The sequence below is a fragment of the Pteropus vampyrus genome, unplaced genomic scaffold (genome assembly GCF_000151845.1).
Source record: "Pteropus vampyrus isolate Shadow unplaced genomic scaffold, Pvam_2.0 Scaffold50, whole genome shotgun sequence".
NCBI lineage: Eukaryota > Metazoa > Chordata > Mammalia > Chiroptera > Pteropodidae > Pteropus > Pteropus vampyrus.
Genome location: NW_011888831.1, coordinates 10,484,350 through 10,500,101, shown reverse-complemented (window position 1 = coordinate 10,500,101; position 15,752 = coordinate 10,484,350). Strand labels below are relative to the sequence as shown.

At 46.5% G+C, this 15,752-nt stretch overlaps 1 protein-coding gene across 2 annotated transcripts in view; it reads left to right on the top strand.

Moving 5' to 3' along the window:
- Positions 1 to 200: 200 nt before the first annotated feature.
- The window catches only part of ASIC2 (acid sensing ion channel subunit 2), a 1,014,799-nt gene continuing 999,247 nt past the window's right edge, over positions 201 to 15,752 (top strand). Inside the window, exon 1 of one of the 2 annotated variants that reach the window (XM_011360042.2) lies at positions 201 to 1,028. In XM_011360042.2, coding sequence (XP_011358344.1) covers positions 474 to 1,028 — 555 coding nt within the window. In that variant the 5' untranslated portion in view covers positions 201 to 473. Of the gene's footprint in view, positions 1,029 to 3,168; positions 3,724 to 15,752 lie in introns of those variants that run through there. The other variant, XM_011360041.1, reaches the window with a different exon arrangement.

The following is a 15,752-nucleotide window of genomic DNA, read 5'->3' as shown; positions in this document are numbered from 1 at the left end:
CAGTGCATCAGCGTGGCCGCCCTGACATCCCCAGGATGGTTAACACGGGGCATTATGCACTGGTTAACAGGCTCGGAGCTGCTCAGCGACTTGTTTTAAGCATTTTCTCCCTCGCTCTCGCTTTTAATCTTGTCTCTAGTGGCGTGTGTAGGGGGGAGGACTTTATTTCCATTGGCTAAGCTCTCCCTTCCCACCCACATCTCTTCCACATCACCTTGGTGTCTCCCTAAATAAAACCAGCCCTCCTTATCGCCTGGAAAAAATCAGGAGCTAGAGTTTGAATGGGTTTTATATAAACACTCACCCCTGTCAGCTTGCGGCTGGGCTCTCAGGATAAACCCACTGCGTCTGGCCTGACGCTTGCCTTGGGTTCTCTCTCTTGAACGTCAAGGCTTAAGCAGCGCTGGAGGACTGGAAACTCTTCTCTGAAATTCGATCAACCTGAAGCCAGTTGCGGAACTGCACAGGTCCCCATGGACCTCAAGGAGAGCCCCAGCGAGGGCAGCCTGCAGCCCTCTAGCCTCCAGATCTTTGCCAACACCTCCACCCTCCACGGCATCCGCCACATCTTCGTGTATGGGCCACTGACCATCCGGCGTGTACTTTGGGCTGCGGCCTTCGTGGGCTCCCTGGGCCTGCTGCTGGTGGAAAGCTCCGAGAGGGTGTCCTACTACTTCTCCTACCAGCATGTCACCAAGGTAGACGAGGTGGTGGCCCAAAGTCTGGTCTTCCCAGCCGTGACCCTTTGCAATCTCAATGGCTTCCGGTTCTCCAGGCTCACCACCAATGACCTGTACCATGCCGGGGAGCTGCTGGCCCTGCTTGATGTCAACCTGCAGATCCCAGACCCGCACCTGGCTGACCCCACGGTGCTGGAGGCCCTGCAGCAGAAAGCCAACTTCAAACACTACAAACCCAAGCAGTTCAGCATGCTGGAGTTCCTGCATCGCGTGGGCCATGACCTGAAGGATATGATGCTCTACTGCAAATTCAAAGGGCAAGAGTGTGGCCACCAAGACTTCACCACAGTGAGTACTTGGTTTTCAGCTTACTCTTATGCTTGGTCCTTTTGAGAAGTGCCACGCTGGTGGTCTCTTGCTTGGTTCTGGGTCTTCCTGTGCTCTGGAGCAGGAGAGTAGTCGAAGGCCAAGAGGGTAGTCGGCCAGAGTTGTTGGAACTGGTTGGCGAAGTCTGCCTCCTGGGATGGAGCACTGTTGTTCGGTCAGACGTGGGGGGGGGCTTGCCGTGGGGGTTCACTTCGCCAGATGTGCTGAGTTGGCCTCCTCCCAACCAGAGGAAGGAGGCCTGATTTGTCTGTTACCCATGGCTTTCGGTGTCTGAGCTGTATGATTGGAACAGCTTGTCATTGACGAGGTGGCATTTTTTCTCTCTCTCTCTCTGCTCAGAAGTGCCATCAGGCATTGCATCCTGTGGGTTGGGCTGGAGCTAAAACCGCCAGAGAAGGGGGTGTGGGGCCCCAGGCAGCCTGGATGGTTCCAGTGGCTTTGGGAGCTTGCTGGAGCAGGTGATGCTGCAAAGGTGTGGAAGTCTCTTTGCTCCCTTTTCTTGTGGGGATTCTGAGCTCTGTGTGGGGAGAGGAGAGGCCGTGGACCCCAGGTTTCCGTTGGTCTGGTGGCAGGTTGGAAGCAAAGAGATGGTCAGGGTGCTTGGGCCAAAGAGGAGGGTCTAGATGGAGGGTCTAGACGGTCAGAGATGCCTGTGAGGGTGAAGTGTTCCAGGCTGGCTTGTCTGGAAGCTTCAGCTTGAAACCGAAGGGCTTGGTTTGCTGTATGTACAATCACTTAACAACGTGGATGTGAGAGGAGTGGCGTGGGGAGGGGATGAGCAGTTGTGGGATTGGAAAGCCTGGAGGAGTGTGGAGCTCATTAAAGAAGAAAGCAGAGGGGATGTGGTTCTCATTCACGATGGGGCTTCCTGGAAGGGTAGAGCTGTTGCTGCTAGGGTTCTCTGTTTGCCCAATTAGTGGGCTGCTAGGCATAACTTGGCATAACAGGTCAGACTGCAGGTATAGTCGACTCCTTGCTACCAGAAAAGTCTGGGGCATCAGGGGCTGTGAGATCCTCGAGAAGCCCAGTGTGACTGCTTCTCCCGTGCTTTCCTAGGGAGAATTGAAAGCTTGTGAGTTTCAGAACCTTCAGCCAAATTGCAATTTTAAGTTTGGAATGGCAGGTGCAGCAGTTACAAAGGGACTTGTCTCTGTCATCAGCACTTGCCTGGGGGCCATCTGCCTAATTAAGACATACCTACCTTTCTTATGGTGCACCCATTTCCCATCTGCTCTCAGATCCACTGCCTACCGGCTTCTTACTCTGAGTTTTTTTTTTTTTTTTTTTTAATGCTACAACCAGTCTCTGCTTACAGCCTCTGTGCTTGCTATTGGCTCTCTCTGATTCTGGAAAAGCCCAGAGTGCTGGGGACGGGGGCATCACCTCTCCCACCCTTTAGTGTTTCCTGGGGGACTTGTTTTGTATTATCTGCTTTAAATATTGTGAGGGAAAAGCACAGAAAAATCAATAGTAGTGTATGCTAGAGAGGAAGTGAGTCTGAACTGGGGGAAGGGACCAGCAGTACTGAAAGTCCTTCTAAATAGAGCAAACAAGATCCTATATGTCACGCACAAATGATGTCTTAGGTGGCTTGGGGAGAGATGGGAAAAATGCCTCATTCTTGGAGGCTGAAACCATCCCTGTATTCCACCCCATGCTTTCTAGTGCTGTGGCAGTGCTCAGCTTCACCACTGCACCATGCAGCTGGAAAGGCACTCAGCTGTTCCTGTTTGCCTGAACACACATGAAACACACAGATAGCAGAGAGAGGGTGGCAAGGAGAGAAACTGCAGTCAGTAGCAGAGCCTGGACAGAGTTCTCAAGCATTCTCATAACCACATGTCCAACGAATGGCTTCTTTTCAATCGATGACCAAGTTCCAATTCAAAGTAAAGGTTCTTTGGCTTTGGGCCGCTGTTTTGCATTTGGCCCATCATTTGAGTTGGTGGGGTCTCAAGAGGCGAAGGATTGGGCCTTAAAGCCTTACCTGAGCCTTTGACCTCTTCAGGATGTGTCTCAAATAGTGAAGTTGCTTTTGGATAAGGTTTATTACTCAGTAAGTGGTATGTCATTAGCCAGTTGCGGAACTGCACAGGTCCCCATGGACCTCAAGGAGAGCCCCAGCGAGGGCAGCCTGCAGCCCTCTAGCCTCCAGATCTTTGCCAACACCTCCACCCTCCACGGCATCCGCCACATCTTCGTGTATGGGCCACTGACCATCCGGCGTGTACTTTGGGCTGCGGCCTTCGTGGGCTCCCTGGGCCTGCTGCTGGTGGAAAGCTCCGAGAGGGTGTCCTACTACTTCTCCTACCAGCATGTCACCAAGGTAGACGAGGTGGTGGCCCAAAGTCTGGTCTTCCCAGCCGTGACCCTTTGCAATCTCAATGGCTTCCGGTTCTCCAGGCTCACCACCAATGACCTGTACCATGCCGGGGAGCTGCTGGCCCTGCTTGATGTCAACCTGCAGATCCCAGACCCGCACCTGGCTGACCCCACGGTGCTGGAGGCCCTGCAGCAGAAAGCCAACTTCAAACACTACAAACCCAAGCAGTTCAGCATGCTGGAGTTCCTGCATCGCGTGGGCCATGACCTGAAGGATATGATGCTCTACTGCAAATTCAAAGGGCAAGAGTGTGGCCACCAAGACTTCACCACAGTGAGTACTTGGTTTTCAGCTTACTCTTATGCTTGGTCCTTTTGAGAAGTGCCACGCTGGTGGTCTCTTGCTTGGTTCTGGGTCTTCCTGTGCTCTGGAGCAGGAGAGTAGTCGAAGGCCAAGAGGGTAGTCGGCCAGAGTTGTTGGAACTGGTTGGCGAAGTCTGCCTCCTGGGATGGAGCACTGTTGTTCGGTCAGACGTGGGGGGGGGCTTGCCGTGGGGGTTCACTTCGCCAGATGTGCTGAGTTGGCCTCCTCCCAACCAGAGGAAGGAGGCCTGATTTGTCTGTTACCCATGGCTTTCGGTGTCTGAGCTGTATGATTGGAACAGCTTGTCATTGACGAGGTGGCATTTTTTCTCTCTCTCTCTCTGCTCAGAAGTGCCATCAGGCATTGCATCCTGTGGGTTGGGCTGGAGCTAAAACCGCCAGAGAAGGGGGTGTGGGGCCCCAGGCAGCCTGGATGGTTCCAGTGGCTTTGGGAGCTTGCTGGAGCAGGTGATGCTGCAAAGGTGTGGAAGTCTCTTTGCTCCCTTTTCTTGTGGGGATTCTGAGCTCTGTGTGGGGAGAGGAGAGGCCGTGGACCCCAGGTTTCCGTTGGTCTGGTGGCAGGTTGGAAGCAAAGAGATGGTCAGGGTGCTTGGGCCAAAGAGGAGGGTCTAGATGGAGGGTCTAGACGGTCAGAGATGCCTGTGAGGGTGAAGTGTTCCAGGCTGGCTTGTCTGGAAGCTTCAGCTTGAAACCGAAGGGCTTGGTTTGCTGTATGTACAATCACTTAACAACGTGGATGTGAGAGGAGTGGCGTGGGGAGGGGATGAGCAGTTGTGGGATTGGAAAGCCTGGAGGAGTGTGGAGCTCATTAAAGAAGAAAGCAGAGGGGATGTGGTTCTCATTCACGATGGGGCTTCCTGGAAGGGTAGAGCTGTTGCTGCTAGGGTTCTCTGTTTGCCCAATTAGTGGGCTGCTAGGCATAACTTGGCATAACAGGTCAGACTGCAGGTATAGTCGACTCCTTGCTACCAGAAAAGTCTGGGGCATCAGGGGCTGTGAGATCCTCGAGAAGCCCAGTGTGACTGCTTCTCCCGTGCTTTCCTAGGGAGAATTGAAAGCTTGTGAGTTTCAGAACCTTCAGCCAAATTGCAATTTTAAGTTTGGAATGGCAGGTGCAGCAGTTACAAAGGGACTTGTCTCTGTCATCAGCACTTGCCTGGGGGCCATCTGCCTAATTAAGACATACCTACCTTTCTTATGGTGCACCCATTTCCCATCTGCTCTCAGATCCACTGCCTACCGGCTTCTTACTCTGAGTTTTTTTTTTTTTTTTTTTTAATGCTACAACCAGTCTCTGCTTACAGCCTCTGTGCTTGCTATTGGCTCTCTCTGATTCTGGAAAAGCCCAGAGTGCTGGGGACGGGGGCATCACCTCTTCCACCCTTTAGTGTTTCCTGGGGGACTTGTTTTGTATTATCTGCTTTAAATATTGTGGGGGAAAAGCACAGAAAAATCAATAGTAGTGTATGCTAGAGAGGAAGTGAGTCTGAACTGGGGGAAGGGACCAGCAGTACTGAAAGTCCTTCTAAATAGAGCAAACAAGATCCTATATGTCACGCACAAATGATGTCTTAGGTGGCTTGGGGAGAGGTGGGAAAAATGCCTCATTCTTGGAGGCTGAAACCATCCCTGTATTCCACCCCATGCTTTCTAGTGCTGTGGCAGTGCTCAGCTTCACCACTGCACCATGCAGCTGGAAAGGCACTCAGCTGTTCCTGTTTGCCTGAACACACATGAAACACACAGATAGCAGAGAGAGGGTGGCAAGGAGAGAAACTGCAGTCAGTAGCAGAGCCTGGACAGAGTTCTCAAGCATTCTCATAACCGCATGTCCAACGAATGGCTTCTTTTCAATCGATGACCAAGTTCCAATTCAAAGTAAAGGTTCTTTGGCTTTGGGCCGCTGTTTTGCATTTGGCCCATCATTTGAGTTGGTGGGGTCTCAAGAGGCGAAGGATTGGGCCTTAAAGCCTTACCTGAGCCTTTGACCTCTTCAGGATGTGTCTCAAATAGTGAAGTTGCTTTTGGATAAGGTTTATTACTCAGTAAGTGGTATGTCATTATCTGCCATCCTCACCAAGTTTAAGACTGATCTGGTTGAGTGTCCCTCCTTGGACTGACCCTCAGTGTATGAGCTCTCTCTCCTAGGACTGAATAGTGGGTGAATCTCAGGGCTGGATCTTCAAGCTGTTCAGGGGGGATCAACAGGGCATCTATTCCATGAAACCTGGAGAAGACCCCAGATGGGAGGGTTGTCTTTTTTACCCAATGATCATCCTGAGCAGCCATGCTGAGCTTCTGCAAGAGGGAACATGATGTCAAGTTTGTTCCAAGACCTTGCAATGAGGAGTAATCCTTCCCACTCCCCGCTTTCTCCCTGTTCCCTTTGGCCTGGGGGATAGGTGTACTTATTCTTGGGCCCCCACACCAGAAGAGAACAGAGTGCTTTGCAGGTGGTTGTTGGAGGAGTGGGTTCACTGGCCTCTCTGCCTTTTATTTTCTTTGTTGCACATCCCTCTCCATCTGATTTATTTACTAGGCCCTACCTGCGGTTGTCCTATGTTAGGTGGATTCTGTCTCTTAAGTGCCATGGCTGACTTATCAGAGAAGTTAAGTATGGTGGAGGGGATGTCACAGGTAGATTACCTTTTCTGTTTTTCTGTTTCGGTAAAGCATACCTAGTGCCACCTCTAGGGCTAATGCTTTCACATAAGCTTCCTTAATCCAAGCTCTTAGCTTGTGTGCAATGAAGTGCATAATACCCTTTAATTAGTCAATGAGCATGATTCTAGCAGAGTGAAAGGCTGCTTGTGGAGGTTAAAAGACCCCAGAAAGCCAGGTGTGGAATTCCAATTGCCACACAAACAGGTGTGCCCTATGCTCATGCAGGTACACTCTTAGCTCTCATCTGGGACAATCTGACTTCAGATAGGCACGTGCTTTTCCTTCCTGGGAAAGTAGAAGATGACTTTGATTTCTTAGTGTCTCTTCAGGGGAGATTCCTCTACTGACCTAGAAGGGAAGGAAAGGAAGTGGGAATGAGAATATAGGACTTGGGGGGGGGTCCCCTGGCCATGATCCAAGGTTAAGATTAGGAGTAAGAAGACATAGGTTTGAATCCCATCTCCATCATTTTCTAGCTTTTTCCCTAGGTTGTAATTTGTACCCTCTCTAGGCCTCGATTTGCTTATGTAACATATGGTAGTAATACATGATTTTTTAACTCACAGCGTTGTTGGGAGAATGAACCATGTGAAACAATATATGTGAAAGTCCTTTTGTACATTGTGACAGCTATGCAGATGTAAGGTGGGTTATTATCATTATTAGTAGTTTATTGTCCAACCTACCTGCCCTGTTTGCAGCCCACCATAGGAGTCAGTTGGTGAGTAATGCTAATAAGGACAAACTAGGGAGGGAGAGGTGGCTGCTACTTCTTTTGTGGAGCCCCATGGCAAAGCCTAGTCTTACTGAGATGGGATTTCTTAGAGTGGAGGTCACGGTGGGGTTTAGTAGCTAACTATTGATGACAGATAGCAAACTCACTATTGTGGCTAGCATGTGACTGTTTGATGTTGCTTCTCTGCTCATCACATTGGGGTTCATCTGCTTTCACATTGAGAAATGCAAATGACCCTTCAGTTTGCTTATTTAACCTGATTTCCATAGTTCTGTGTATTTCTACTTTAAAATTGAGATTTCTTAGGGAAAACATTTATTTAACTTACTGGAGGAAAGATCTCTCCACTGAGAACTTGTTAGAGGCATGACTGTGGATTTATTTATCTATATCTCAGAGTGTAGTAGAGATGTGGAGGTGAGGGTTTAGGAGGCATATTTATTTGGAATTCTTGCACATAGCTGGTGGATTCATAACTCACCTCTAATTATTTATTACACGAGAAGCAGGTTTTGGGGAGAGATCCGAGTCGTAGTTACAACTGTGCCCCCTATTCACTGTGTAATCTTGAACTTGTTTCTTAATCTCACTTTTCCCACCTCTGAAAAAGGAATGATAATATCTGCCACTGAGAGTTGTGGTACTGATCCAGTCAGGTGAGGTGAGGTGTGTCAAGTTCTAGTAATGTGGCAGATGCCAAGTACAGGGCAGGCCCCCTGCTTTGCTTAGTATCCCACAGGAGTATTGAGTGAGCCTGTACTTGACTCTGGCTCTCCTGACTCTAACCCAGTGCTCTTCCCACTCTTCCATACTGTGACTTATCAGCAGCTTTAGAGCACAGGCAGCTTCTGTGTTTGTGGATTTGTAATTCTCACTATGTGTTAAACTTTCACTTCTCCCAGTATTTTTGTTCATATCAGTCCTCTCCTTACCCCACCCTCTTGGCTTCCATGTTCCAGCTCATGCTCCTAAACTCACCCCAGGAAACTCATCCTGCCCAACTCCTGACAGAAGCTGGGTAACCTGTGTACCAGGCATACGGCATGTTAATACATGCGCATCCAGAACTTTTTAGATCAAATAGAGCTCATACTCTGTAGTGGTGATGAAGACAGACCAGATCCCTGCCATCAGAGAGTGCACAGCCCATTTTCCATCTCCTCCACATAGAGGGCTAGTTGAGAGCCGGAGTCTTGTCTCATCAAACACATTCTCTGCTTACATCGTGCCAAATACAAGGATGTAAATACCCAGTAAAGGTTTGTTAATTAGTTACTTGCTGTTTCCTGAACTGACCCAGAGTTCTTGGCTGATGGACTTTTCTTATTTTTTTTTTTTTACCTTTTGTACCTCTCTCTCCATGTCTATTTAAATCCTACTCATCCTTTAAATCCGGCTCTAATGTCTCTGTAGCTTTCTTCAGGAAACCATTGCCAATCCCTCTCCCTATGACCATAATCTGAATTAATCTCTTCCTCCTCTGTCTTCTGAACAGCATTTTGGCTTACTGCTTTGTTACAGCAGTCATTATGCTTTTCCTTGTATCAGAATCATGAAGTGTTTAGGCTAAAAGGGACTTTTGAGATAATTTAATTTAATAGTTGAATTCTTTAACCACTGATAATTTTTATACATTGCCTATTTCTCTCTGTCCTCCATGTATAGCATGATATCATTACTAACTTTATATTCTCAGAACTTAGAACTGCTTAATACATGATAAGCTCTCAAAATGTGTTTTTAGAGTGTATTAAGTGGGCTTGAAGTTTTCTGAATGTAAGTTGATTCTGTAGCTGATATAAAGTGAAATAGCTGTTTTTCAACCTCTCTTTGCAGTGTAAGTACCCGGAAATCCATCTGCATTAGGATGACTTGTCCCATTATTGTTATAATTTTAATAATATACTTTCTGCTAATAGAAACAATCCATGCTCATTGGAGAAAACTTGTGAAGTGTGGGAAAGAATAGAGAAGGAAGAAAAATTGTCCATAATAGCATCTCGGATATAATTACATGTATTATTTTGGCATGTGTAAAGTAGCTCCATTTGGTCACATAAAGCGTGTGTGTGTGTTTAGCCCCATGTCTGGGATCACACCTTCGCATGTGAGGTCAGGCACACGGTACACACCCAGTCAGTGTCGGTTTGCCCTCTTGTTCTCGGTCTCCTGGGTAATGTCCACGGTGTTAGAGATTTCCTCCAAGTTCCGTTTAGAGTAAAAATAAAATCCGAAGATATGTCTCAATGGGTCTGATTACTACCTTTTCTTTTTGGTGGGAAATGTTTTATCTTATCTGCCCGAAGCACCCAGGGATCATTTGTGAGATTCTCCTTTGAGTTCAGCCTCCATGGGTATTAGGATCACAACTGAACTCCACTGACTCTCCTTTAATGGTACTTTACTGACCGTTCAGCTCTGCATTTACCTGAAGCCATCTTGGTCCCACTGTTTCTGGGATATTTGCTAGGATGAACCAGAGATGTGTTCGTTGACATCACATTGGACCCTCTGATGAGGTCTGACGTGCTTCTGGATGAGGACCAGTTCTGGTTCTCTTTGCATGATCGTCTACACTGTGCACCTCAGCACCTGGGTATAGACTCTGACTCACTCTCACGTGTAAAGTCTCTAGCTTTATGTCAAAATGGTCTAAATGATACCTAATGCAAATTAGATGATAGCCCATATTCTTTAAGATGCTTGGAAGTTTTGTGAGCATTTACCATGTCCTTGGAGAGGCAACCTCTGCCAAGTTGGGTGAGTAGTTTTTCATGGTTTCAGCCTCTGGTTGGGATGTTCCGGTTTATAGAACTTTAGGTGGTAGCTGTTGGGAAGTAAATCTTTCAGGGGTGCATTGAATTCTCTCTGCTGTGTTGAAAGGAATAGGACAATGACTGGGAACTGATGATTATAATGACCCATACCATCTACTTGCAAAGAAAAGCTGAAGCTACTGTATTGGCCACTGAATTAATGCCCAGTTGCTCATGGGGAGAGTCTATGTGTCTGTGCCTCTGTCCTCGGGAGTTCTTAGACCTCCAGCACTGCTAAAGAAGGAAGGCCACCTGGGGGCTTATTGAATTGGGAACTAGTCCCTTTCCCTTTCTCCCTCTCTACAGTGGTTCCCTTTTTCTCTCTATGGAAAGACCTTCCCTTAATGAACAGATGAGTTCTAGAAAATGTTCTGTAAAGTGAATCTTAGTTTGCTACTGATCTGCATAATAATAAGAGCTAACCTGGGATCCCATTAATAAAGTCCCCCCAAAACTGAATTGATAGCATTTAGCACTAATTTTGCTGTAAGAGATGTTGCTCCATAGAGAAGTTCATATTTCAAAGTCCCAAGTATCTAATTCTCTCCATCAGAACAAAAAGATACCGCCTGGCTGAAGAGATATCTGGAAATGTGCTGTATACTTTCTCTCTTTTTTTTTTTGTCTGAGTGTTTATCATTGATGGAACTGGGTTGCAATATCAAACTTGACCAGCTGGGCCATTTGACCCATGATCTATTATTACAACCTGAAATGAATGGCCTACATCATCCCTGCAAATTTGAAATACCATATATCACATTCCTCCCATGCAGTGGACCTAAAACCAGTTTACACAGACTAGGCTAAGTGGTTACTCAGTAGTGGATGCCTTCAATATCAGAAATATACGTTCATTATTTAATAAATCTGAAACGTATGATAGTGATAGAAGCCTGTTTATCAAGTTGGGCTTTATTTGGGAACAACATCCTGAAAAGTATCATCCTTTGGATGCAAAAGTATCTTTGCAGCTCCCATTTCTCATGACTCAGGTACGTTCTCTGTTGATTACCTCAGTGGCTATGGAATTTTATATTCAGAAGAAACAAAGCATGACACTCAGAAGGAACATATTTGCCTGGGCTAATGACTTCTGTTGACTGAATTGCACAATCTTGGGCAAAGTCATTAGCCTCCTTGGGACTCAGTTACCTCATCTGTAAGATAAAGGTGTTGAACTAGGTGATTCTCAAGGACTTGCCAACCTGTTGAACTCTAATGCAGTAGAACATAATCAAGATTTATATTTTGATCCCACTTTTGTTTGCTGAAACTACAACTTTAACTTATATTTGGGGGGAGGGAGTTGATGTTATTTTGTAACCAGGTATATTTTTCCATTTGCTTGTCTTTTTGTGTTAGCAGAAACACCCTGATACAGTGAGTATCAGTGGCTATAGTGGGATAAGGGAGGTACAGAATCCTATTGTCAGAACCCTGTCCATGGACCATTATGGCTTCATCTCATTGGTCTGATTTAATGTGTCTATCACACTAGTCTTGTAGTTGTGAGCGAGGTTCATGTGTGAATTAGCAAGGGCACCTGTGGAAGGTGTTGTTAGTGCACCACCCACATCCTTTTACTGCTGCTGTGGGTACAGCTCCTTACCTCTCCTATCTGCACTGAGAACAGGAGCATGTCTTTACTTGACTGGCACTGTTTCTCTTGAGATACAAAGGAAGTTATACACCTCCCCACTGCCTGACGGAAGCCAGTGACCAGTGACTTACTGACTAAATACTAAATACCAGTCATCTTGCCTTAAGACCTAACAACCTGTGCTGCAATTTATACCCCAGAGCTTCACAAGGAATCAGGCTGAGCTGGACTTCTTCTAAAGCCCCAACTTTGCATACCTTTTCTCTTGCTCAGTCCTGCTGTGCTTCATTCCCTTCTAGGCTTTTCCTGATGTCATTCCTTCAATAAATCACCTGGACAAGAAACCATATCAGGCTATGCTAGAGAACTCAACCCTGTGTAGCAATTAGTTTTAGCTTCTCCATCTATTTGGTAAAATGGAGAATCTCCTAGGCATATGGACCTATGTCTGGCTTAGAAAGAAGAAAATACTAGTTTCAAAAGTCTTTTAAACCTTGGACTTTCTAGATCTGTGATCACTACTGGGAGCTGTAACTATTTCCAAGGGAGATTTTTTATAATTCAAATGAGCATTTCTCTGATTAGGATTCACTACTCTGGACACGGCTGGTTTGTTCCTCTTTAGAGCTTTTTGCCCGAGGAAAGCCCTTTTCAGAGTTGTCCATATCCTAAGAGCTGACCTAACCCTACTGTTCCAGCTCACACTTTCATCAATGCCTGCATTCTCATCGTTTCCCAGTTCTGCTTTCTTTGGAAACTTCTCTTTCCTATCCCCCACCCCCACCAGCTTTCAACTGCAAATTCTTCCTGGATGTACATCAGTCTGGCTTCAAGCCACAAGGAGGACGAGGCTGCTTTTGATGTTGGCAGTGGCTTGGGCCCATCTATAAAGCAAGAGGCATTGAGAGATGTATGGTGGACGAAAGGTGATGCTCCTCATATGTCACAGAAACCATGAGTGATGAGGAGAGTAGGCTAGAACTGAGACTGTTCAGCTTGAAGAGGGAAGGGGGCAAAATGATCACTGTCTTCAAACGCTTAAAAGGCAATCATAGGGAAGAGGAATGAAGCTTTCTCTGTGTGTGGCCAGAGGGCAGAGCTAGCACCAAAAGGGGTAGGCAGAAGTTCAGAGATACCAGCTGTTGGAAGGTGCCGTCCTAGGATTTTAGAGTACCTGTGCCCTGTCATCAGCTCAAGCTGAGGCCATGCAATTGCTTATTGGCAGTGCTGCAGTGGTAGATCAATGTCAGGTAAAGAGTTGGATTGAATGACCTCTAAAGTTACTTCCAACTCTGAACATCTTTGATTTATTTCTTTCCTGAACAGATATTTGTGGTCAGAGGTGAAGGCCATTGGCAGATGGTACTGGAAAGAATTGATAACAGATGTAGCCAGCACATCCACCCTACAGAACCCCCCTCCCATTTCCCAATACTGCATAGCCTTGAGGCTAAGTGTTTTGGAAGCTGGAAATATGAATAACGCTGGGGGAGAACACTTGGAGACAAAAGAGCCGATATTAAATTCATCCAGAGAGAGTATAGGAAGCGTGTGGGTGGTGGTAGCCAGGGATTTGATTGGCTCTTCAGTGACCTGGCCTCCCAAAGTGAGGATGCAAGACTCCTTGAAAAGCAGTTCCCAGAGGAATTCGTCATAATCTCAGGGTGCTAGCTCTAACCCTAGAGAGCAAATCTCGAGTGTGGTTGGGCCTGGCCTGATTCCTCGTGGAGGCTGGGGATACTGAGAGGCACACAGATGAGAGATAAGTCTGGGGCTGGTGGGGCTGGAGATAGACCCAGCTATAGACCTGGGAAGGAAGCTCATCGGGGGGAAGAATGCTCTCCCAGGAGCACCAGGGGGTTATGACAAGTGTTAGAAGAATGAAAGGGCTCTGGCACCTGAAGCAGTAACATAATGAGGTATTTTAGCCTCATGATACAATCACGGAAGTTAGTGACAGACACATGTAGGCTCCAGGCTTGCATGCCTGGGATATTGTGATATAATAAGAGATCTATATTTGGTCTCCATTCCAGGTTCCAGGCAAAAGATCTTTTAAAACCCTTGGAATTTCCTGAGGGATTGGGGTGAGAGGAGCATCTTTTGTTATTCATAATAAGCCATTTTCTGCCCTACCAGAGTTTTTGCTAGGGAGGTGAATCTTGATTGGCCCCTAGAGAGCTTCAGGACTGGTTGCCTAAGGAACCAACCATGTGATTAGAGGGCTAGAACTTGTAGCCCCAGGCCCAGACCTCCAGGGAGGAGAGAAGGGCTGAAGATTGAGCTAACCACCAGTGGTCAATGATTTAATGAGTTATGCCTATGTAATGGAACTTCCATAAAAATCTCTAAATGAAGAATGCAGAGAGCTTCTGGGCTGGTGAACATCTGGAAGTGCTGGAATGGTGTTACACCTGGAGAAGGCATGGAGGCTCTATGCCTCTTTCTCCATACCTTGCCCTGTATATCTATTCCACCTGACTGTTCTTGAGTTACATTCTTTATCCCAAACCAGCAATAGTAAGTAAACTGTTTCTGACTTCTGTGAGTCATTCTAGTAAATTATCGAACCTGAGGAGGGGGTCATGGGAATCCCTAATTTATAGCGAGTCGGTTAGGAGAACAGGTGGCCTGGACTTGTACTTGGCATCTGAAGTGGGGGCAGTTCTGTGGAACTGAGCCCTTAATCTGTGGAGTCAGCACTAACGCCAGAATTGCCTGGTATGAGGGGAAAATCTACACATTAGGTGTCAGAAGTAAGTGTTGTAGGAGTGAACAACAGATCTGAGTAATAACCTTGTGCAATTTACTTAACCTCCTCAGGTCTCAGCTTCCTCATCTGTTAAATAATCATACTGGCGCTTGCCTCACAGGATTGTTTGTAGCAGCTGAATGAAGTAATATAAGTGAAACTTTTAGCATTGGGCCAGATGTAGAGTGTCGGCTATTTTGTTGCTGTTATTTTTATTATTACTAAGATGAGCTAGTGATAAAACATAGTGACAGGGCATCCAAAAGCAAAAGGATTTTTTTTGGAAATCCATATTGACATCAGCAAATCTTGAATATGGGCAATGAGGCATTACCGTTGGACATAAGCTACTGTAGACACCCGGGCTGTGTCAAAAAATAGAATTTCTTTCATTTGACCAACAGACTGTAGTTTATAAAACCTGCTAATAATTGTTAACATTTTCTGAGCACATATTCTGTTCCAGGCACTGTTCTAAATTAAGTACATGGAATAATTCAGTCTTCATAACAGCCCTATGAAATGTATAATATTTATAGCTTTGTTTTTTGTACGGAGAAATGGTGTCTCAGAAAAGTTAAACGTTAGGCCTAAAGTCACCTAGCTAAAAATTAGTGGAAAGTGGGATTTGAACCAGGTGCTCTGGTTTCAGATCCTCAATGCTTTCTTTATATGATTAGATCCTCACAATAGCTCTGAAAGTGGAAAATGTAATAATGTGTCTGTTTCACAGTTGAACATAGGTAAGGCTGAGAGAAGCTCAGCACCTGGCACAAGGTCACTCAGTCAGAAAGTGGCACTGTTTAGAGTTTATGCCTTACAAATTCTCCTCAGGGAGGTTCTTGGGAAGACATAGAGCTTATTTGCACAGGGCTGAGTGAGTGAAGTCATGCCTTTCATCGGCAAGTCTTTAGATCAAAAAAATTGAAGTTTAGGTCAAAGATCCCTCAATTTTTCTGTATCCTCTACTGGGAACCGGGAGCCTGGCAGCTACCAGAGCTGGACCAGAGCAGGAGAGTGGGGTGCAGGGGAAGCCTCTCTTGAAGCCATAGTGCTCAGTTGTCCCTACAGCCCTCTAGCGCTGACTTGCATCCCTTGCCTTTGTGCAGGTAAACTGAGGAAGGAGGCAAAGACATCTTAGATGAAGGGTTTTGTGCTGCAAGAGAATATTCCAACTCTCCGGAACAAGACTCTTTAACTACATTTCCTGTCTTAGAAGAGAAGTAACACAGATGTAGGCCCACCCCAGACGGTTTCCTCTGATGAACATGCAGGTGGTTTCTGGGCTGATGTCATGTATCTTGGGTGCAGCTGGTTTCACTGGTTGCACAGCCAGAGCACTGTGCATCAACTTTGTGAATTCGACTTTCCCTTTTAAGGGGGAGGTGAGCTTTGGATCATACCTATC